This window comes from Sphaeramia orbicularis, chromosome 14 (assembly GCF_902148855.1).
Source record: "Sphaeramia orbicularis chromosome 14, fSphaOr1.1, whole genome shotgun sequence".
Taxonomy (NCBI): Eukaryota; Metazoa; Chordata; class Actinopteri; order Kurtiformes; family Apogonidae; genus Sphaeramia; species Sphaeramia orbicularis.
In genome coordinates, this window is record NC_043970.1 from 33,375,299 (window position 1) to 33,399,924 (window position 24,626).

At 38.8% G+C, this 24,626-nt stretch overlaps 1 protein-coding gene across 2 annotated transcripts in view; it reads left to right on the top strand.

Annotated features, from left to right (window-relative positions):
* LOC115432997 (replication protein A 70 kDa DNA-binding subunit-like) overlaps positions 1 to 24,626 on the top strand; it is a 44,276-nt gene that overhangs the window by 15,488 nt on the left and 4,162 nt on the right. For both annotated transcript variants that reach the window (XM_030154148.1, XM_030154149.1), the window contains exons 11-16: positions 3,574 to 3,710; positions 5,033 to 5,181; positions 8,214 to 8,343; positions 17,119 to 17,295; positions 17,468 to 17,575; positions 17,758 to 17,844. In XM_030154148.1, the coding sequence (XP_030010008.1) occupies positions 3,574 to 3,710; positions 5,033 to 5,181; positions 8,214 to 8,343; positions 17,119 to 17,295; positions 17,468 to 17,575; positions 17,758 to 17,844 (788 nt within the window). The remainder of the gene's footprint in view (positions 1 to 3,573; positions 3,711 to 5,032; positions 5,182 to 8,213; positions 8,344 to 17,118; positions 17,296 to 17,467; positions 17,576 to 17,757; positions 17,845 to 24,626) is intronic.

Here is a 24,626-nt window from a genome sequence, read left to right on the forward strand (position 1 = left end):
GAAGGGGTAGGCGTGTCCTGATTCTCGATGAGTCGGAGGGGAAGGGCTGTTTGGCCCTTGAAACGGAGATTTTTCAGGACCACACTACAAACGGAGGGGTATGAGAAATTTCCCATAATTCAGTTTGAACCATTGGCAAGATGTAGGTAAACATAGCAAAAAAGTGCAGGAGTGTATTGAGAGAAACATATAAATTTACATATTTTCTTCATTAACAACTTAATCATTTGATCAAACGTTTAATAGCGTTTCAATGTGTTATAGACTGCATTACTGCGCCACAAAAAAGATGACCAAGCCCATGCGAGATGGATACAGCTGCTGATGGCATGGTGAATTCTTTCACAAACAAGGTTGTCGCATCTCTTTATAGCAGCATTAATGACTGCTGATGATGTAACAGGTCTCGAAGGGTTGTCCCATTTCGTAGGTGAATATTTCAACCCCAAGTCCAAGGGCCAAGGGGTAGGGGTAGGGGTAAGGGGTGAATTGGGACTGGGCCTTAGTGTTTGGCCACAATGTTTTTCTTTATCTACGAAGACAAACATGGTTTTCTGCAAAACCCTGAACAGGACAAAGGTTTCACCTGGCTCAACTTTTTGTAGGCCACTGTCAACTGTATAATCATACATCCCAGTTAGATCAATTTGTAGTGTAGATTTATTCTGTATTTCTATTCTACACCAAGCAACTATCTAACTACCATGATGTGAAAATTATAATCTGTAATAAAGTGTAAAGTGTAATAAACTGAACATTCTACTCTCCCTGTATTATCACAATGGGCTGTTTGGGCCTGCTTTCAACCTCACAGCTCTTTTACTGAATCTGGGATTTCTACTGGTATTTCATCATCGTGTTGGTACCTAATGCCACATTGTCAGACCAACATGGCGTCTTTGTTGGCCTCTCTTAGCCCAAGCATGGAGACTCAGGAAGTGCTGCTGAGCTTCAGCTCAAGAAAACATTTATCTGGCTGCAGCTGGTGGTTAACAATTTTAGAGTGTCATTCAGTAATGTAAACCAGCGCTGTATGGATTAACCATGTACTTGTCATAGAGAGCAGTAATATCGCATGATTACATTGGTGTAATCTATGAGCAGTGCAAGCCAGCACAACAACAGCACACAGCTTAGAGAGGCAGTTTACCTGGAGGAGTTTGTTTGCGTTGGTCACAGTGGGGCAGCGTTACATGTCCTGTATGTCATCTGTTGTTTCTCCATTGACTCTCTCTGCTCTCCCTCTCTCTCCTCTCCTTTGTTAAATAGGGGATTATAACATGGTAATGAGAACTGTCAGCCTGTTCCTGTGGTGATAATGGAGTTCAGAGGTGGATGACATCGTCTCAATCATAATGGAATTAAGGAGGGCTGAGAGAGCACAGACAGAGAAGCACCGGAGGAACGAAAGGGTGGGGTGGTGGTGATGGGGGGGTGGAGTTTAGAAAAAGGTTAGCAGAAAGGAGGAAGAAGTTCAGAGAGTGACTGGTTTGTGAAATGTACGTTAGAATTTGCGCAGTCATTTTATTCAGTGCATGAACATTGGTCCTGAACTAATAGTGGGAAAATGAGCCACTGACAAATATAGTTTTACTGAGTAAAACTATCAAATATTATCCAGTCGCAGCTTGCCCAAGTATTAACATTTGACATTTTTCTCTTCCATATCAAAGGAAGATCCAGTGCAAAACATTTGGAGAAATCTATTTGAAGGCACAGACGATAATGTACATTCTTTTTATTGATATATTTCCATCAGTATTTAATCCCCTGAAAATATGGATGGTTATGTTATCATTATCTTAGAAGGGCGTCCTTTTCCACAGATTCTTCAGTGCGTGTCACTGTTTGTATAGTAGTCTGAATGGACAAACCACTGGAGAGAGGGCTTTTCATGTTTTTTTAGCAGCTGCTGTAGGTTTTCTGGAAAGGAGGGTGGTGCGAGGGTTAGTCATTTGCTGCTGAGGCCTAATTGGACTATTATCAACGTCAGAAATTAACTTTTTGACTCATCAGCCAAAGGGGACTGGTAGCTGGAAAAAAAATAACCAATGGGCTGAATCTATGCACATTGAATTTATTTTAGCATTTAATTATTGAAAAATGCTGTAGTACACCAAGTTGAAAATTATCACAGAGGTACTTGGGGATCTGTTAACCTGATAAGAGTAATTTACAATTTTGACATTTTTAAAATATTACTATAAAATGTAGAGCATGTGAAATGAATCGGACATTGTTAAGTTTCAAAGTGTAACTTTACCTCATTCTGAGTCTAACTCCACCAACTGTGTGATTCTGAAAGATGCTTCAATGTCATAAAGAGTCCAAGTGTGTGGTGTACCGTTATTGGTTTACTGTGATGTTTTAATGTGTTATTTTGGAATCAAAATGACCCATCAAAAAATAATCAAGATTTGACAGACCCTGACTTAAGTAGAGGCAGTAACACTGATTTTTTTTTTCTTTTTCCTTTTTTCTTTCACTGACTGCTGCTTATTTACTCACACTTAATCACCTGGAATCAACCACAGTCCTCACTTCTGGCTGGCAATGGCTCCTCCCCATAGGTTCTGCTCCCAGGCATAATTCATATCATAAAAAGGTCCAGTGTGGTGCATTTATGGCATTTTTTTAAATTATTTTTTTACGGAATTTGCGCCTCTCTTCCTAATAAGTAATACACAAAGCACAATTAATGTCGTAAGCATGACCAGTACAGGTACACTTTAAGAGTGATGATTAAAATATGCAGTTTGAGAAATATACAGAATGCAGACCTGGTTGTCAGGAAACATGAATCAGCTGTAGAAAAACAATGATGCACATTTTCCTCCTCACATTTCACAAGCTTCTTAATATTCTGTATATATTCTACAGGCTGAATAGAATTAATGGCCACTGTCCCAGACATTGTTCCTTTTAAATATTTAGGTTAAGGACCATTTAATGTGGAACTTGGCTCCAAATTAAACAGAACATAGCTGACTCCAAGTTTTCAGATCTGGATGTCTCATTCCTTCCTTTTTTTTTTTAAAAGAAAAATATTTCCTGTTCGTTGTTCCTTAACAGTTGATATATTACTTGAACACGTCCTGATTTACTTTTTAATATTAATCATTATAGGCCAGGTTCTTCACCTTTTTAGCACACTAGTGAATGCTTCTCACTTCAGTAATCCTGAATGAAGTGTTTAGGCCTTGAGCGTGACAGGAAACATGAATGAGGAATGAGTGTGTTTGTTGTGATTTAGAAAGTGGGGCTGGGTGTTAGCCAGCCTGTTATGACATTTATGTCACTCAACTGTGACTTGGCAATATCCAAGAGGTGTCAGCTCTCTGCTGTGTTAGATCTTTACTGCTTATGATGTGATACCAGTTCACATTATGTTGAGTATATCCAGAGGGGATTTTACACTTTACACCATATAGAGACATTTCTAAAGGCTCTTTTCACAATTCTCAACATGGATTTCTTTTTTGCTTCTCCTTGCCTCATTTGAAGCATATTTATCTACCTATGTATATGAGCTTTCTATACACAAAAATGTAAAATAATTCTCTTTGCCTGCAGATGTGATCGGGGTGTGTAAGAGTGCTGAGGATGTTTCCCGCATCACCACTAAGACCAGCAGAGAAGTCTCCAAGAGGGCCCTCAACTTAATAGACACAACAGGCAAAGTGGTGACTGTGACTCTGTGGGGTGAGGAGGTAATAACTATAATCTCTGTCTCCACACTCTCCCTTCCTGTCCTGCTCTCCATCTGTATGGAGATGGATTTGCAGTTTAACATAAAACATGTCGAGCAGGTTGTAATAAACACAGCTGTAAATTAATATTTTTGTACATTACACTGGTGTAGTGGAGAATGAAAGTTTTGTAGCACGTCTACTATCGCAATTATTTCTTATTTATCTGTATATAATCACATACAATACCAATGATTTAAATGAATTCAGAGTAACTAAATGAATTTTACATTACAACGCATTGTTAAAATTAAAGATTTAATATGTTGTTACCTAATCCTGTTCACTTTAGCAGTGTAAATAGGTTAACATGTCAGGTTTTTCCTAGGTTAAGGGATGGGTGGGATTTTATCTTTAATTTCACTTATCTCCTATTATTGGTTTGGTTCAATATCATTATTTTTATCAGTTTTATATCATTACTGAAGAATGTTTTTGTGTGATTCTGTCCATGCAGATCACTTTTCTACATTGTTTACATTTTCTTAGAATTTTTGTCAACATGAGTAAAACATTACACTCTCTGCACCTCTGCTCTGCTTTACTGTCTGTCTGTCAGCCCTGCCCTTAGACGAACACACAGACATACATGACATTTTTTTTATTCTGCAAAAGTACTATAAAAAAAAAAAAAAAAAACATTTACTCAGTGGTTGGGGAATCTCCAGTTTAGAAAACATCCAGATCCTCACTGCACACAAACACATGGCTCTGTCTTGCATACAAAACCATACCAAGTGGGTGCTTCTCTGCTATATTCAGTCATCACTGAGCGTGTGAACATAAGTGTCACATACTACACTCCTGATTAATCATGTGATTATAAAGGTGCCCTTCCGTGTATGTGTGTCCATGTTGGTACATGCCAGCATGTTCAAATCCATATCCATGTGTGTGTTCTTGCATGCGAAGAGGTTTGATTGGGTTTTCTGGGCTGTAAAATTTGGATCAGTCAAATCATTCCTGTGACCTTCAGGAGTGTTTTGTACCAGAATCCCTGATTTGAGACGGAAGGCTAAATAACTCTCGAATGTGCATGAAATGGCACTATTCTTCTCTAAGCTCATTCAATCTGCAAGGGCTAATCCCTCCTCTTTGCCAAAATCCAAAAATGACTTTCAAATTAACTTTTAGGTTGTCCAATTATAAAAGCAAACTATACTGCATATTACTTTCTGGTCAGCCTAAGCTGCAGTCATAGAGTGAACATACAAAGGACACAAACACTACCACTGCCTCTGCAATCTCTTGTCGCTCATCTTATGTCTTCTTTTTTCCTACAGGCAGAGAAGTTTGATGGCTCTGGGCAGCCTGTGGTTGCCATCAAAGGAGCTCGCTTGTCTGATTTTGGGGGCAGATCACTCTCTGCTTTGTTCAGCTCAACAATCATGGTCAATCCAGACATACCAGAGGCGTTTCAATTGAGGGCCTGGTGAGTCACTCTTGAATAACTAACAGAAACTTCACAAACAAACAAAGTTGTGCACACGCTGTGAACACAAGACTGTGATTACAAAACACTAGATTATATCTCTGTCCTCATAATACTAATAATACATAAATAAGTATTCTGGGCTTAGAGCATGCTCACAAACTTGTCTTTCTTTGTAAAGATAATGCATTCTTTTTCCACCTCCTCTAACCTTACAGGGACAGTGTGTAAGATATAGGGAGAATTATGAGGATCTAACTGCAGAAATGAAATGTAATAGTAATAGTATTATTTTCATTAGTATAGAATCACAAAAATAAGAATTGTTGTGGTTTTGTTACTTTAGAATGAGCCTTTTGTATCTACAAGTGGAGTCTGCCATGTTACATCATTCTGTTTCCAGAGTAGTTCAGAACATATGACTTTGTCTCCTTACGTCTAAATTTATGCCAAGTAGAATCCTGCTTTAAGGTACATTACCATCACCTGCTCAGTTTTAGTTTATATGAACCTAATACCAAGAAAACAAAATCTGACTCTTATGTAGACCTTTAGTATTTTTTGTGGCCACCACAGTGGAGGGTTGCACTGCCAGATGTCACTAAATGTTACACACTGAAACCTTTAACCATAACATGTTTATGGGCCACAGAGGTATCTGGGGGCACAGGAGACTTAAGTATGTGTGGAATTTAATCAAGCTTGTTATTCCTATATCTAAATTGGTTCAAGAATGCACATTTAAATACATAATTTCAATGAACAGTTATATTTAAATGTCACAGCATCACATCATTGGATACAAGCAAATATGTTTTGCCACTGTTGGCTAACAAATGTTGCCTCAGATCACTTAAAATAAAACTTCAAACCATGTGGCAATGAAATAATTTTGATTCAGTGATATTTATTTTGGTCATTAAAGCTGATACCAGCATCACACACATAATTTTTGGGAATATTTTAACTGAAGGCACTCAGAAATGTGCTTTCTTTTAAAAAAGGTTGACAACCCTCTACTCTAACACTTACCTCTAAATATACAATTGACTCCAAAAGGACTGTGTCAAAAAGATGTATAGCCTCTTACTTCATGTTCTTTCATTTTAACCCTTTTTAAAGGTTTAATATGACTAAATCAGTATAGATATATGAAATCCAGAACTTTAAACAGTTAACACATTTAATGAAATCTGGTGCAGTTCATCTTAACCTCCCCTTTGGAACTTTTGCTTTTCCGGTCCTTTATTTAGTTCTAACCTAAACCATAAAACCCAGTTATAAACCTCAAAAAACTGTGAACTCCAAATAAAATATCCTGAACTGCACAATGACAATGAGTACATCTACAGTCTACGCCCCAAACCCTTGTGATCACATGTCTGGAGATCCGTGGCATGTGCCTCCTCCGCCCCAGTGGGACTCCAGACAGGATGTAGATAGGACTGGATGGAGGGAATATTAGAAAAGAAGACCATGGATATTTCTGGATTTCAGCTGCTGTACGCACACAGAGAGATGGGAGCACGGTGATCCGCATCAAAAACTGGGTTCTTATTAGCAGTTTCTGTGGAGGGTTTGAAATATGACTCACTCACTCATTAAGACTGTTCCCATGTCCAGCCACCGTTGAAACGAAAATGCAGATTTTTTTTCTCTGTGTATGTAAGAATGGTTGAGTGTGCATGTGATTGCTTGGTTGTTACTGTGAGAGCTATTCTTAGCCTGAAAATTGCATTCAACATACAGTAGCTAAGGATTATGAGGAGTATATAAAGGAGAGGGTTTATTACTACCTATGGGCATTACACCTTTCCTTTCTGATTTATAAATGTGACTAATTGCACCATGAACAATAGCTTTAGCCCCTTTTCTTTGGGTGTTGCATTAGTTTTGCCAGCTGCTTTGTGTGTATATGTGTGTCGGAGAGTGAGAGATGAGGTGCAGGCTTCATTGCTGCAGCTTTAATCTTGGTCTTATTAGTCTCTGGTCAATACACCATCTCTTCCTGACATTCAAAGAGCTAAATAACTGAAAAAAAAAGCGTCACCCCTCTCTCCTTTTATTCCTCTTTCCATTCTTCTCTAATCCCTGGCTTTTTCCCCTGATCTCAACTGCCGTTTGGTCCTCTCTCCAGTTTACATGCTGACGGCAGTAAACGAATGCCAATGAATGTTACTGAAGGAGCAGGCCGAGTGTTTTCCACTGCTTTTTAACATTTAGCACTGCACTTTACAAAGACAAAGAATGTCTGTCCTGCTTGTTCCCATGGCCATGTGGTGCTTTGTTGGATTGTTCTGACTAGGCTTGCTTACATAATTGAAGGAAAGTGATGAATTTGGATGATGCCTTGATTAGATTTCTGTGCTCTGTTAGAATATGGAGCAAGAGTTAGACTGATGCATTAAGATGTTAAAGAGAATATTAAAAAGGTAGATAAATGAATAGATGGAGAGGCGCGAGACAAAAAGGGAGAAGAGTTTTTCTTTTTTCCACAGGGTTTGACGCAGTGTATATAGACAGAAATGTAAAAGGCTGATTGACGTATTTGTCTGTGATGGACAGCCTGATGTCAGATCAAATAGATCGCTGGATGCAGATGCAGTAGCTGTTAGTCAGTTCAGGGATTAGGGGAGTACTTCACTGATAGCAATAGATGGTTTCTTCAGATAATAACCAATACAGTCCAGAATTCCATTTAACAAGGAATGAGCATTTCTATGTAACTGATCACAGCATTCCCTGTTTTTCACTCATAGATGACTAACATTAATAGTTTAACTTTTACTTTAATTGCCTCCACATCCAGAGATCATTATAATTTCAATTTCAAGCACGCTCTGTCTCTATTTTACATATGACTGAGTAAATCCACCTTCTTCTTCTTTTCTTTCTTTCTCTTTCTATTTCCCCACACTCTGAATAATGTATGTTTCACATGTATGTTTGCTTTTGTTTTGGTGGATGAGTGTGTTGAAGCATATATTTATTTGTATGTATACGTGATGTGTGTGTTGATGTCCACACTGTAGGTATGACCGGGAAGGCCACTCACAAGACAGCCAATCCCTGACAGAGACGAGATCTGTGGGCAGTGGAGCAAAGATGAACTGGAAAACACTCAGCGATGTTAAGAATGAACACATGGGACATGGAGAGAAGGTGCAGTGCATGCATAATCCTACACATATACAGACAGCTATACATAAATATTAGCCAGACATATGCCAAGATGTTCAACAAATATGGTCAGTATCAAAAGCACTGACATTTACAGCAGACAGACAAGTGTATTTGGCTGTCTAAAAGGGTCAAGTCTTCCAAATCAATAGAAATGTCAGAGGCAGATATTTTAAAATGCAGGAATTCAACATTATAGTTCGTATGACTAGATGCTCGAAGAGATAACAGAGAAACGTGTATGTGTGGAACGATGAAACAGCTTTTGTTGATGTCTTTTTCAGCTCTGAGCCCTGTTTAATATCAGATGCTGTGTTTTCATGGACAGTGACAATGTGTCCTTAGCTATCCATGAGTCAGATGTCCTTTTTCACAGATACTTTATCTGTCCACTATGAAAGGACTATTACACAGTATGCCAAAGGAATAATTTGTGAAAATAAAGCTTAGTGAACAGTGAATGTGTTGCTGAATCAGTAGATTTATAGTGATTAAGTACAGTTAAAGCCCCCCCCCCCCCCCCCCCCCAAAAAAAAAATAAATAAATAAATAAATAAAAAATCACTAGAAGTTGCCAGAAGTAACTTTTTTGAGATTGGTTCACTTTTTGGTATTTGACTCATATACTGTAGATCAGGTTGAAATGGCAAGCACAGGAAATCTTCTAATTTATGTTGCAATTTTCACTGGATCTGTGAGCTGCTTCTTTGTGAAAACTTTGCCTGGTAGCAGATTGATATGTGAGTCATAAAATCCCTTTCTCTCTCGGGCAGTTGGTTGCTGTTTGAAGAAGAACGAAAGAATCCCCTTGAGAAGGTGTAACATGAGCATATCGGAGATTGGTGGCAGAAAATCTTTCACTGATATAAGACAACCACAGTAAACATCAGGTTTTGGTGTCAGTCCCACAGAATCAAAGGGTGAGAGTTTTCCAACTGAAGTTTAGTAGTCATACAGGGACAACTCCATCATGTTGAAAAGGACTCAGTTGGCTCTTCTTGGCTTCACTTTATGATCTTGCTTACTTGCTGTTACCACTGTTTTCTGCTACACAGCACACTTTTGGTCATTTTCTCTCCAAAAACCAGCTGTGAAGAGGAAATGTATGTAAGTTCAGGAAATAATAACAGAAATTTAACGTGTAATTTTTTTAGTGCAGCTACATTGAGGTTATTCCCAAACAACAGTAGATGCTTCTCTGTGGACAAGTGAGAATTTGTGATGTTAGAAAACTGACTGCTTCTTAGTCTCATTTGAATGTAAGCATTTAGACAAACACAAATCCAGTCAGTCTTGCATTCATTGTAAATAGACCAAGCTCTAGGCTGTGCCTTCCTATGACTTCATGGATTAGAGTCATGGTTCTCTTGTTTTAGCTGTGGAAACAAGATAGTGATGCTTGCATATTAGTAGTACTGATTGAGCAGCTGCAAACTGTTGGAGGAACCGAATGCTTGAATCGAACAATGTGCTATTTTAAGAAGTGTCACTGCATAGAATTATCATACTTTGGGCTAAAAGTGGAGTGCGTGTAAATTGTATGTGCCAGTCACAAATGTCTAATTAATTAAGTTTATCTTAGTCTAGTCTCCCTCATCTCTCACGTTTAATTAGGAAGCTCTTACGGCTTGCTTTAGATCAGTGTCGTTTCTAATAAAAATTTCTAATTATGTGGTGGAGGTGGAGGAAGCCTATAGGGCATAACATCACCAGAAGGGAAGTCGCGTGGATGCAGGGCGTGGGACGAGTGAGAGACGGGTAGAAAAGCCAGGCAGAGCCACTTAAACTTCTCGTCACTTACCAACCTGTGTTGAAGGATGGATGGGAACAAGGCCAAGTAGAAAAAAAGGAAAAAGGAGTGCGAAGTGAGGCAACTGAGAAAGAGAACTGACAAGAGGGTATTGAGAAAAGGATCCAGATGGGCACAGTTAAGTGACAGATGTGGGGAAAGGTGTTAAAGGGTAAGAATGTGTAAATGATTCCAGCTTTTTTTGCTTTTGTTGTCTTCTTTTCTCTCTGCTCTGTATACCCCCAACTGTTCCTGTAATTGAACAGTTTTAAAGGCATTGTCTATCAAAGGCTGCAGCTTTGCTAATAGTAATGGCAATAAAAATAACTTTGACAGAATCTAATTTGACATTCTACCTGTTTGCCTCCATGTATGTGCATGTGTGTTTGTGTCTATGAGCTGTTTCTAATTAATGTAGCTATGCGCGTGTGTAGTGTTTTGGGACAAGTATTAAAGTTGGCATGTGCAGCCACGTCAATTATGTGAAGTAGATTTTCACTTGGTTGCCCTTCCACATACAAATTTTAATTGCATTTAGGTGCCAGAAGGTGACACAGGGATTTGGTGTGATAAGAATGAAAACTATTTTCAGACTGTTTTAGTGAGTGTGTGTGTGTGTGTATATGTGTGTTTACATACAGATGTGTTGTATTTTTAGGTAAGTTAAGGCTCATAAATTTGTGTTGGGGCATCTGTGCGAGTGTTTTTGTGTGTCTGTTTTTGTGTGCAGCGTTACTCATGCTACTCTTCTAGGTTCTCCTCAGTGTGCTTAAGGTTAAGACTTTGCCCCAAGGCTTCTGCGTACACACTGGAATACAGAAGGAGAGAAAATGTACAGATGGAGAAGAGAGCGAGATGATGACAAATACAGGGGGATTTATTTAGACTGGTCTAGTTGTTATGGAAGCGCTGTGGTCCAGACTCCGCTGACCTCTCTCCTCACATTCTCAGTAGCGTCTGCCAATTCGCCAAGCCCCCGAATCAGGATGCTTTCTTTTCTTTTCTTCCTGCCACGTCCACCCTCTTACCACCTTCCCCACCCGTCGCCTTCCCACCTCTCCAGCCTCGCAGCTCTCCAATCTGCACGAGTCTGCGAAATGTGATGAGGCAGGCACGCAGGCGGAAACATGGGAGTGGAATGTTGAGGGGGAGAGGGCTGTTGCTAACGGGAGAAATTCTCCTAATTAAAAAAAGCTTCTTGGTAAATGTTTCGGAGGGGTTCTTGCTGTGTGGCATGGGTGCTCAGTAGATGGATGGATGGGTGGACAGATTATGAGTCAGTGTTAGCTACAGGGTAAGGAAGTGTTAGGGACCTCTAAGTATGAGTGACAGTATCTGCAGAGGTCATGGGGACACAAAACGACATCAAACATCTCACAAAGGATGCGGAGAACATAATGGCCTTTTCACATTCAATGCAGTTACCAAACACTTAACAGAGAGTGGGCTGTGTAATGAAGAAACAGCAGTGCTCAGTCAGTGTGTGTGAATTTGGCTAGCGTCCTAGAGAGACTCTTTGATAGACTCATTTAGGCCAACATTAGTAATGAGTCTGGCCCAGCTTTAGCTTGTAGTTGTTGTTTAGATTGCATTTTAAAGCATTTCATTTTGAATTCTGGCTGTAATTCCAACATCTTGTTTAAGGCCTGCACTCCTGGTAGAAGAAATCCCCTCCGGTGCAGCTAGAAAAAAACGTTTTTGTTTTTTTTTGTGGTTGTTACTTGCATGCGTGTACATACACTGCAGTATCCATCACTTTGTGCTTGCCTATGTATGTTTGCTTACATCAGTGTGTACATGTGCGCATGTAGGCATGTACACGTGTGAGTCTTCCCAATGAGACACAGTTCATCTGCTGTGTGCATTCTTTATATTTATATTTATGGAAATCGAATGCCGTGCTTCTCCACAGGATGAGAGAATAGCCTTTTCCCCCCAGAATTAGCATTTCTTTCCTTTTTAGCTGTTGATTTTACCAGTGTGAGTTCTGCTGCCTAAGGTGCTAATATCTGTTTAAATTACCGCAACATCGCTGCATTTTAATTTGATTCTGTTTGACTGTGTACACTTTAATTTAAATTCATAACTGAAAGAAGTTTAGCTCATTGTATCTGTATTGCAAATGTGTAAGTTTGGCTTTTTGCATATAACCTTGCATCCTATTCGTGTATGTGTTGGTCCGTTAGTGGGTGTGATGCAAGTGTGTGTACATTAGCACAATTTATGTATTAGAGAGGCAGAAAGAGCTGCTTTCCTCTTGCATCTATTATGCAGAGAGCTCTCATGCTCCCTCTGCTCTCTTTTTAAATTGTTCCAAGATTGTTTGGAAGTCAAATAGAGATGTGTAAACAGCATGCATCAACCAGCTGGACTCACTTGTTGGCAACAGTTCCACCGATGATGCCAAGTTTGATCTAAGTTTATTTTTTATTTTATTTAATGTTTTGTTTGTTTTTCTTTCTTCCTAAGCAGCTTATTCGCATTCTTAAAACTGTTGAAGGGTGTCGTGCCTGCAGTGTACATTCAGTTGAAGGACTTGACAGGAGTTGACATTGTCTGTGTTACAAAGTTGAGTTTAAAGTTTAAAGGGGCTGTATGTAGTAAAAAAAAAAATTGCCTAAATTTTCAGTAGAGTGTTTAGAAGGAGGTCTGAATTAATGCCAAAAATGCCAATGTATTAGAATGTAGAGCTGTATATCCAAACCAACAGTCTAGTGCACAGGTGCCAAAGATACAGCACGTGGGCCAAAACCAGCTGACAAAGGGTCCAGTCCCATCCGTGGGATGAATTTGTGAAATGCAAAAATTACACTGAAAATATTAACAGTCGTTGGTGTCAAAATCATTTTAGTTCAGTGGCCACATACAGAAAAATTCAATTTCAAGTAGGTCAGACCAGTAAAACACTATTATACTAACTATAAATAATGACAACCCCAAATTTTTCTCTTTGTTTTACTGGAAAAAAGTACAACTACAGGAAAATGTTCACATGTACAAACATTCCTGTCACAAAAAATGTGAATAACCTGAGCAAATATGAATAACCTGAAATGTCTTAAGAGAAGTAAGTGTAATTTTGGCAATGTTATTTCTGTGGCTAAATGCTTTGTGCCTTTGTAGATCCACTGTGATCTGTACATGTGTAACTTATAAGCTGAGGCAAAATATTGTAAACTTGCACTTATTTTTTTAAGACATTTCAAGTTGTTCATGTTATTCAAATTTTTAAGGAAGCGTTGTCGATGTAAACATCTTCATAATGTGACTCTTACTTAAATTTTACTTCTGTCACTGTTATTATTTTTTGGGTCTGGCCCCCTTGAGCTCATATTGGGCTGTATGTGGCCCCTGAACAAAAGTGAGTTTGACACCTCTGGTCTTGCACATTTATGTGACCACTAGAGGGAGTAGTGAGTCTCTCTGCAGGTCTCCCATGATGCGGAAAACTAATGCCACAGGGCCTTTGACCAAAGTGACTTTTGGAGTTGAAGGAAGTGACAAAGTCATAAAAACTAGAAGCACTGTTGTTTCACCACTGTGCACAACTCTTACTGAAAAGAATGGAGCTTGATGCTGAAATCACAGCACTTCTTCTAGATGGGTGTCAATATATTTCATTAAAGAAGTGTCAGAGAATCGTATGCTTATTCCCCGAAGTATCCTAGCCATAATAAATGAGGAAGTATCGCATAGAGGGTTTATCTCCGCGTGTTTTTGATACTTTACACATCGTCCAATGGAGATTTTCTGTAGTTCACAGGAAACATTTTGATGATTCTTGAAATTTTTTTGGTCCAAGTCTTCACGATCATCTGGTGTTTTACACCATCGAGCAACAGTATGAAGCCCTGAATGGTTGAAAACTGGTCATCGTACTCTGTCTTCGATGTCAGTTACACAAGCGCTGACTCATTCTGTTCTTGCCACCTGCCATCTTGTTCAACTACCAAGGGCAGCCTCCCACATGAACAGCTTTGATGAGGTGTCTTGTGTTCCGGTTCATTCATTGTACACCTTTTGAGACTGCTTTTGCGAAGCCATGACTCTAGAGTTCCCACTATCCTAACTTGAAAGTTCTTCTTCACCTTGTTAATTTTGCTCTTAAGTCTGTCTACGAAGCACTTGTGCATTCAGAAACAACAAGGGGACTTTTTTTTACTGGATGGGCGTAATTATTTTTTGAGGCTTTCGGGCTCAAAATTGCCTGAAATGAGACATTACATTTTCCAGGGACAATCAATTTTAAATGGACTGAATGCCAACTTACTCTTTTTCATTATTGTGAGAGAATATAATTAGTGAAGGGCTTTGTTTTGTAACAATTAGCAAGAAAGATTTTTTAAGATCAAAAGCCTCTAATTTACTATTATGGATAAAAGCATGTAAATGCCACAAAAGAAGACAACAGTGAGGTCCCTTCAAGGACAGCTAAGTATAATATTCATTTTTTTTTATCAATATTTGACAATTATGGATGTGTTAATAAGAGAACTGGAAATGGTACCCACACTTTTCTACTTCCCCTAGTGGCCACTGATGGTACTGCAGCCTAAAATCCCCTGTGGTCCGGAAACCATTTTCTGCTGATATGGAACTGTTATCCTTCTGTTTTACAAACTTCACTTTGAGCATTTAATTCAAAAATAAAATGAATAAGCTGAGACACTGGTTTCCAGCTGGAACCAAAAAAAAATAGTAAGTTTTCCCCTGACCTGAAGTGTCAACCATTGTGGGCGGGTTGTATTCTACCAGTTGGAAAGACAAAATAAAGACAACAGCAACAATGAAGAAGTCTGGAAGAAAACAGCATGGAAGCGAGTGCAACAAATGCTGATTAAACCCAGTTCTTGGTATTGATTTATTTATCAACTGAGTTAAAGGAAATGCTGGAAAATAGGACAAGAAAAAAAGCAGGCTGGTTTCAGTTGGACACAAGAAGAAATAATGAACAAATACAAAATTTGAGGAATAAGACACTGGAAAATGTTGACAAAAAGCTGAACTGTCAGCGGTAATGTGTTGTGCACCATCTCTGTTAATGACCTTGATTAGAATGGTTCCGCTCAAAATGAAGACTGATTCACTAGATAGCACCAAAAGTTCCAAAAAACCCTGAAACAGACCAGTTCAAGTACCAGAGTTAAAAGAGTTATATTTTTAATAAACCCACTTTTATTAGTCTTTGGTACATTTATTTGTGTATTTGGACCCTAATTGTTCAAAAAGTTTGAATTTAAACCCTCCAGGTGCTGCAAAGCTAACTTTATATTCATTTTGGTGAAAGTCGAGTGGATTTCTACAACCCTTTTTAATTCCTTTTTAATTTGTTACGTCTATAACTAGTTATGTCACGACATTTGCACATATAAGGTCAAGACTTCTGATGAACATTTCTCCGAGTACGACATAATTAGTTGTCAGCAGCAGCGGTTGTAGTAAAAACTGAAAATACAGTCTACTCTCGTTAAACCGCCCACCGTTATACCGCCATTTTCGCTCACCGCCGACCAAAACCATTGCACAAAAATCCCCAATGCATTATTCCATTAGCTACCGCCATTTCCGCCTATCGCCATCCGCCAGCCCAGTTCCATGCACAAACAACACTTATACCATTGATTTCCCGACCGTTATACCGCCAGCGTGATTGCCATCGAGTACACATAAATTTTAACAATGCACTGAAACAAACGCACCAGACGCTGATCGCGACAAGCTACGAGTAGGTCTACGGAACGGCCACCGTTCATTTATCACAGAACACTCAGTAGGTCAGGACGTGGGATTAAGCCAAAGCCTCAAGATGATGGAGTGTCATTTCCCGACACGGTATAATAATGCTTAAAATGTTTCCCCACTTTAAATGATCCCTTACAACATAACAGAATCAAGATTTATTTAGAAACGCAATTAGAACGGGTTAACGGAGGCAGCATAGACATCATATAGTAAAGACATGCACATTATGGACGCAACCCGTTGTAACGCCATTTTCGCTATACCGCCAATTTGGCCGTGAATGGAAGTTGGCGGTATAACGAGAGTAGACTGTATGTCCAAACTTCGAGCCGATTACCTAAAATGTTCAATTGTTGGTTGTATTAACGAACACAAGTGGCTGAACGGGACAGAGCAGCACAGTCAACAGCCTGGAGGGGGAGGGGTGTGAAGTGGCTCATTTGCATTTAAGGCACCAGCGCTCAAAAGGACCTTTCTGGGTTCATTACTCAGAAATGGGGAAGAAGATGGACCTGTGGTGTTGAATTAATGAGGAATTCGGACCCAATCAGAGCATTTACAGTTTATGTAGATCATAGGGAAATGTTTTAAAATGCATAATTCCATTTAAAAAAGCAAGATGTCACTCCTTTAAACTGTTGTACAAGGCCTAAGAAACCATAATGATAAAAGAGATGTTATATGACATGCAGATTTTATATATGTTCACTCTACTGAAAGCCCAGAAAAGACATTTCTGAATCTACCACAGTGTACAGTCTGTGCACCCACTGGGACTTGAGACAATAGTGTAGTGCCATAGTGGTCCACTGTCTTTGGGAAAGAACAGCTGCTATTTTGGAGTTCAGTATCCAGCTCTGACCACAGTATCCATGCTGCCAGTACTGCAAGAGACATCAACAGTCCGATGGATGCTAAGGAAACTAGTATTAGCTGCTAAAAGGGGAAACAAATTCACCTCTAACAGTGTTAATGAGACTTTCTAAGTGTCTTTTATTTTGTCGCTTCACACTATTTTCTTAATACAAAATAATTGAATTATATTTCCAGATTTCTTGGCATTTGAGTGGTTTGTCCAAATTAATTTGTAATCATTCAGGCCTTCATGGGTAAATCTAAATGCAAATGTTAATGCATATGTTACATGTTTACTTTGCTTTGTTACTGACATTTCCGCTGTATGGGCATGTCTGACTAATTGTTCCATTTTTCTTATCTGTGTTCAGGCGGATTATTTCAGCTGTGTGGCCTCATTGCTTTATACTCGTAAGGAGAATTGTCTGTACCAAGCGTGTCCGTCTGCTGACTGCAACAAAAAGGTCATCGACCAACAAAATGGACTATATCGCTGTGAAAAGTGTAGTAGAGAATTCCCCAACTTTAAATACAGACTTCTACTTTCTGTAAGTACACATTCCTTACATTAAACAATATGAATGCTTTTTTACCACAAACATTGCTGCCAACTGTTAGAGATAATATCACTTCTGTAAATACACATACACACAAGCACACATGTATCAACACACCATAGCTGTTTGCCTCCGTCATCATCTCTGTCTGTCTGTTTCTCAGGCTAACTTGGCAGACTTCGGGGATAACCAGTGGGTGACGTGCTTCCAGGAGACAGCTGAGGTCCTGTTAGGTCACAGTGCAGAGACACTGGGACAGCTCAGAGACACAGTGAGACATCAACACACACAAACACACAAATACCACCACACACAGTCCTCCTTAAACTAGGTTGTTCATATCTGACAAGAAAATTGCCTTTGCAGTTTTCCAGGAGGTCTAACTTCAGCAGACTACTTCCTGTAAACCACTGGCCATGACTTTGTATTTACCTTGTCTTTTGTCTCCCTGAGGATGAGGCTGCATTTGATGAAGTCTTCCAGAAAGCCAACTTCACAACTCACATCTTTAAAAACAAAGTAAAGCTGGAGACTTACAACGTAAGTAACTCTAAATAGAATCACAGATTTTGGGACAATACAGTTCAATTTAGCATCCTGGGAATAAAAGGGCTGCATATAACAGCATACAATGGACACATCATTGTTGTTGTCCATCATTGTACAAATTCTGCTGGTCTCTGCCATAGAGGAATACTCAACACTGATTGACTAGTGCTTGTCTGTGTCTGCTTGTCACTGCTCTGAATGAAAACAGCAGCAAGCATTTGATTCCTTCAATACACCTAATAATGGTTTGGAATGAATTGGCTTACAAAATAACCAAACGGCAAAAAGTGCCATTGTTGTAAAAGCAATAAATGGCCTCATTTACTGTTCATTTTATAATGACATGACAAAAAGAAAATTGCTAAATAGACCTCAGCTGTCCTTGGTTGTTTTTAAATATACAATCTTTCGGAAAGTGACCTTATTTTACTTAAAAAAAAAAAAAAAAAAAAAAAAAAGAATAATAATAATGTAAAAAGTATAAAAACAAGTGGTGCCAGGCACAATAAACCCCGTCCCTTGCACATATTGTAGCTTATTCAGGCATCGATCCAGCTGATGTCATCATGTCAATGTGTGTGGTGATGTCAGCATATCAATTGCTTCTATATATGAGCCAAGTTTGAAGTAAATTGACACAAAATTGATGTTTTTATATGTTTTACATGTGAAATTTTGCCCATTATAAGTAAATGGGAGGGAAAAAAAGATAAAAAAAATTCATTAAAAAATTAAACTCTGACCTACTTTTCCCAAAATGTAACCATATATATTCCAACCCCAATTTGGTATGAATTCAACCAATAGTTTTGCTGCTAGAGTGTTAACAATCAAATAAACAAACAAACCCTTGCCTCCCCTTTGGGGGGCGGGGTAGTAAATGAAATAACAAAAACAGCACTCAGGTACTGGAGCAGCTTTAGTTTTAGACCATAAATTCAGGTGCTGTGCTGCCAGGTTGGTCGGCTGTATTTCAGCACACAATCTTAGACACATGGAGAAAATCTAAATAGAAAAGCTTAAATCTAGTTCAGTTCATAAAATGGTAAAACACTTGCAAAGCTGGTGTTGACAGCTGTATAATTACTGCAGCATTAATTAAAACAGAAGTGTATCTCCTCCATCAGATATGCCTGAGAGGGACAATAGGAGAAAAAAACATCTAAAGCACCAGATATGTAGACAGGCCTGAAAATTAAATTTGCATCAGTGAAATATTTGTTATGTACAAGAGGAAGATAATCTGAAATTTAAAGCATACTGTTTTGTTGTTGTGAAAGGTACTAAACCTTGTTTAATCTTGACAAGATCATCACTGGGGCCTAAACCCTTTAGGCTCTACCGTAGGTGCGGATGCGTTCCTAGCTATTAAATAAAATACTTGTTGCAAATGAACTTGCTTCGTAAAAAAAATGCACATTAATTATAACCCACTTTAAGGCGCACCTTTGCAAGGAATGAGGCAATGTGATGTGTTTTAATTAATAAATCTATGTCATGCATGTGTTTTGTAACAAGCAGGAATGTCATTAGCTCCACTGAACTGTAGACCCAAGCAAGCCAAGCCACAAAACAAGATGCACAAAATGTTATAAAATCCCAACACAGTGCCAGTCACACAACATGAATCCAAAATCAGTTCAATTAGTATTATAGTGACAAGGGAGTTGTAATGTAGCCAGTGCACTTTGGATAGAAAACAAATACAGCTGTGGATTCATTTCTCTTAATTAGACGTTAATTAGCATTTAGCTATTGTCTGTCTAAGCCTAATTAGCTTAATTATTTAGAGGCTAATTTGCTACTCAGGGCACATACGAACAGTCTGAAAGGAATGATTGAGCTGTAGGATGAGCTCAGGATGTGTCTCGAGTCAATGAAAACCTACATGAAATGCAACACAGGGTTCAAAAGACCTTTTCAAGGTCTGTGGAGTCATGTAAAAAATATTTGGAGAGAAACACAAACTCTTGGCTTTCAGTCTTACACATGAGTGCACATTTGTGTAACTGTAGACTAATTGAACATCTGGGTTTGTTGAAGTGAAAGTAATTTTCACTTTTGTAGTGAGACAAGCTTGACTGTTAAAATGTCAGTGTACTGCTGCTACTTATGATCCAACAAGAATGACTTCAAAGCCCCAGACAGTAGGGGATCTGCTCTTCTGTTTTCAAAAAAAAAAACAAAAACAAAAGCTTTAAATAAAAATAACAAGAGTGATGACTAACAGGAATAAAGTTCAGAACACAGTATGTTCTCCAGGGTACGTTCTGTGTGTAACAGGGTTCATCCTCCTGTGAATTAGAATGTAGCATTAGACTGTCATGTCTGTGTAGGTGCTCATTTGCCCAGGTCATTGTTCTTCTTGGTAGTTCTTCTAGGTTCAACTGGACTGGTTTCGCACTTTTGAAAACATTTTGTCTCTCATCCAAGAGGTTTCTTCAGTTCTAGGCCATGTTCACACGAAACTTAGTCTTTTCCTATCCAATCATTTTCTCCGTCATTTTCAAAAAGAGCTCCATAAACACAAAGTTGTTTCAGGACATATCTACGTCCACACAAAACCACTGAAAATGACTGAAGATGATGTAGTACAAATGCCAGGCTTGTATGTGGCGTTGGAATGCTCTCACAAAAAACAGAGAAGACGTGGAGCATGCACATTAAGCTTACTTGGTTCTACCAGGTCTGATCCAATATTTCTTCCTGGTTGCCCCTCTGGTTGCCCTTCTCCATAGTAGATCCAAGAGCATGTAGTGAATATTGTTATCTATGGTTGTTTGTTGCTCATTGTAATGAAAGAGTAGCTGAAGATTTGGATTCAATATTTCCATTAAGCTCAATAGCTGTCGTAACACGAGCACTATTCTGTAGTCCACCATTGTTGTTATTTGTTGTTGTTGTTGTGAAGTGGCGTCTTGCTTTCCGGGTGAAAGGTTATAGAGGTGGGGCTATGACATCATCATTTTAGAAAATTTGCGATTTAGTCATACAGACAAAGACGTGAAACCGGCTATTTCAGCATTATACACTTTGGGACCCGGTTTCAAAAAGTTGTGGCCTCAGTGACTGAAAACCCCGGTTCAATGTGGACGAAAGATCTATCCGATACAAAACTTTTGTGGATCTGAACGAAACCGTTTTCATGTGGACAGGGCCGTAGTAACACAATACCCACCAATGACCCTGACCCCCAGGGCCAGCCCCCTCTCTACGACCCTAACACTGAAGTTCATTAGCATATGGATAAACACCTACACAGACCACTCCCCCCCCAGGTTTATAAGTCCAGTTTCCCCCACCAGTTATTACAACTGAAACATTTTCAGAAGAGCAAAACCAGCCCAGTTGAACCTAGAACTACAAAGAAAACCTAGAATGTAATGTTAGTCCACGATATAGTTGTTTTACATCTTTATATAAGTAAGAAAAATAAAAAATAAAATCTGCCGTGTTCATTACCTTGACAAAACAGTAATGAAGAAAAGGAATGGAGTGTCTTTGAATCATGAAATGTCCTCCAGTGAATATCCACAGTGCATCTAGCGGTCGCTTCGACAGACAGATTAGCTGACAATACAATTCAGATGCCTCGTCTGGAAAATATAATTAACAAGTTCTCACATTCTACATAACTTTCATCACTGTCCTCGGAATTTATTTTCAGTGGTTGTTAGTGAGAATTTATGTTTTTATTTCAAAGCCTGTGAATCAATAAGATGAGAGCAGAGCAGTGTCTATGATTTGCAGCGTGCGTCTCCAACTCCGCCTCGGTTCTTTCTTCTAGTCCTGCAGAAGTAAGACAGAAAGATCAGACATCTACCACAGTGTTTCCATGAAAATAGAACAATACAATGAAATGTCAGTGCTTAACAAGATTAATGAAGTAACAAACACTTGTGCTCTGTCATTTTTCATAACAAGGGCGCACAAAGGAAACACAACTGTGCTTAGGATAATACTTTTCTTGAACTTTTTTTGCATACACATTGAAGGTTGTGTTATTTTAGGGCTAGCAAGGATGATAAACTACTGCCTTTTGGATTTAATAAGCACAATGCTTCAAAATCCCCAAAAGTTTCTGTCATCATAGTGAAGACAAGCCTGTTGCTTAGTGATACTCCCACTGGTTCCATTGTTGCAGCTTTTACTTTTATTGCCAGGCTGACTTGTATATTTATAGTAGGACTGTGTGGACTGACCTGACCACCAAAGGTAATCTGATCCAGGTAATGGAAATATCACAGTTCGGTGATCAGGTACTGTCTACTATGGTAACTATGGTGACCACACAACATATGGCACATCCTCATCTAATGGAACTGACTATCTACTAATTCATGACCAATTCATTTGTTTGTTTGTTTCTCTCTTTTTCTTTCTTACTGTCTTTGTCTTTCTGTCTTTCTTTCTTTCTTTCTTTCTTTCTGTCTTTCTTTGTCTTTCTGTCTTTTTCTTTCTCTTTCTTACTTTCTTTGTCTCTTTCTTTATCTTTCTTACTTTTTCTTTCTTTCTGTCTTTCTGTCCTTCTCTTTCTTTCTTTCTCTTTCTCTCTTACTTTCTCTCTCTTTCTGTCTTTCTCTCTTTCTATCTCTCTTTCTTTCTGTCTTTCTTGATGATCCCCTTTAAGACATACCATCTCATTTTAACACATGCTACATCAACAATGGAGTGACAAACTAAAGAACAAATAAAAGAAAAGAAGTGGGAAGCAGATTTAATGCACTTATTTTCCATACCATCACGTCCTGCTCCACTATTCTATATTTAATCCATTCATTGCATTCTGAACTTCAGTTGGTAAGACTTTTCAAGAAGAAGAATTACAGCAAGGTGAGCTATTATCAGAAAAACTAATAGTCAAGTAAAAATCAGGTAATTATCCAGACCAGACAGAAGAGAAATGTATATATGTAGGAAAGTGACAGAGCGCTTTCTATAAAATCAGCAGTGCTGCTGAAAAGAAAGTGGCATTTTATTCCATTATAGCAGCACAAGAAATGTCAGTGATGTTGGAAAGAAGATAGCTGCTTTTAAATACTGTGGCAACATCTACTCTGCACCTCAGACGGCTAAATGTTCAAATAAAGCTTGGAAACACAGAAGGATGGATTGAAAGTCTAAGATAATTACAACTGAATGAAATTAGTCATCAGTCTGTTGATTGTGTTAAAGGTGAAGAGGCTTTCTGCATCACGTGAAGTTAATGGGATTCAGATGATAGCGAAGATTTCATTTCCAAGATTAAATTGACTTCAAATAACACAGATTAGGGCTTTTTTTCTTATAAACATGTCATTTGCATTTTGTTGTAAGACACTCAAATGTTTCTGATTCGCTCAGAATTTGGGAAGGTGTATCTGATTTCTACTTAACTAGATGCACTACAGTGAGTCCAAATCTCTGTTTTTGAACCCGTTCCCAACTTGTTTGTTTCGTACACCTGTTTGTGCAGCTACACACTCATCTGTGCACCTGCCTTTGTCTATCTGAAGTGAATGAATTGATTTTTGTCTCCATGAATATATATTAGTGTCAGAAAGGGCCTGTTTTTCCATGCTTATTGCAACAGACAGGTCATTATGAGACACACACACACACACACACACACACACACACACAGCTCTTTTTATATCATCAACAGCCACGCTCTTTAAAAGTCCTTGGCAGCATCACATCCAGGCCCTTTGGCTTCATCTGCTCATGGGAAAATGCTTTGAGAAGACTCTTATATGGTGAAAAGTGTTAACTTCAGTGTCAAGGTCTCTCCTTGAAACAGTCAAAGCCATATGGGTGTTGGAGGCGTATGTTGTACATTACTTATGTGATCAGAATCGACTCCATGTAAAGGACAGAGACAACAAATCGTAAACCTGCAACAGCTTTCATATGTTTAAAAAGTAGTTCACCTGACATGTCATTGTATGTTCAGATGCATAAAATAATCATTGTTTTGTGCTTACCCCTAAAACGACAATATCCCCGCTTATCAGAATAGACGGCTAAAGAAATTAATTAATTCATTCATTTTCTGAACCCGCTTTATCCTCACTAGGGTCACGGGGGTCGCTTGGAACCTATCCCAGCTACATAGGGGCGAAGGCGGGGGTACACCCTGGACAAGTCGCCAGTTCATCGCAGGGCTGACATATAGAGACAAACAATCACTCTCACATTCACACCTATGGGCAATTTAGATTAACCAATTAACCTATTAGTGCATGTCTTTGGATGGTGGGAGGAAGCCGGAGTACCCGGAGAGAACCCACGCAGACACGGGGAGAACATGCAAACTCCACACAGAAAGGAAAGAAAGAAATTAATATTCCACACATATTTTCAATTATTTGCTCCACCATGAAATCATAACTTTCCTTTCACTGCACAACAACCTTGTTGTAGAGGACAGTGTTGGAATATTTGCGCATATCCAAAACCCTGTTCAAATCCTATTTTATGATGTTTCAGAATAGTACACCAAAATTGTGGGATTTTCTTTGAGCAGCCTTGGAGACTGTTTACCCGATGGTTTGAAAACAAAACTCAGAATTTACTGTAAACAGACAAGAGACCAGGTGTTGCAAAGCTGGATCATATCAGCATATTTTAAACAGTGGAGGCTGGTGAAATTATTTTTTGGTGGGGCGCAATATGCAAGTCAGTTTTCAGCTGCACTAACCACATAGTACCACCAGCATGCATCAAAGTACATGCACTATTTTGAAATACTAGTTTAAATTAAAATAAATATGTGTGATTAGTCAGTTATTTTT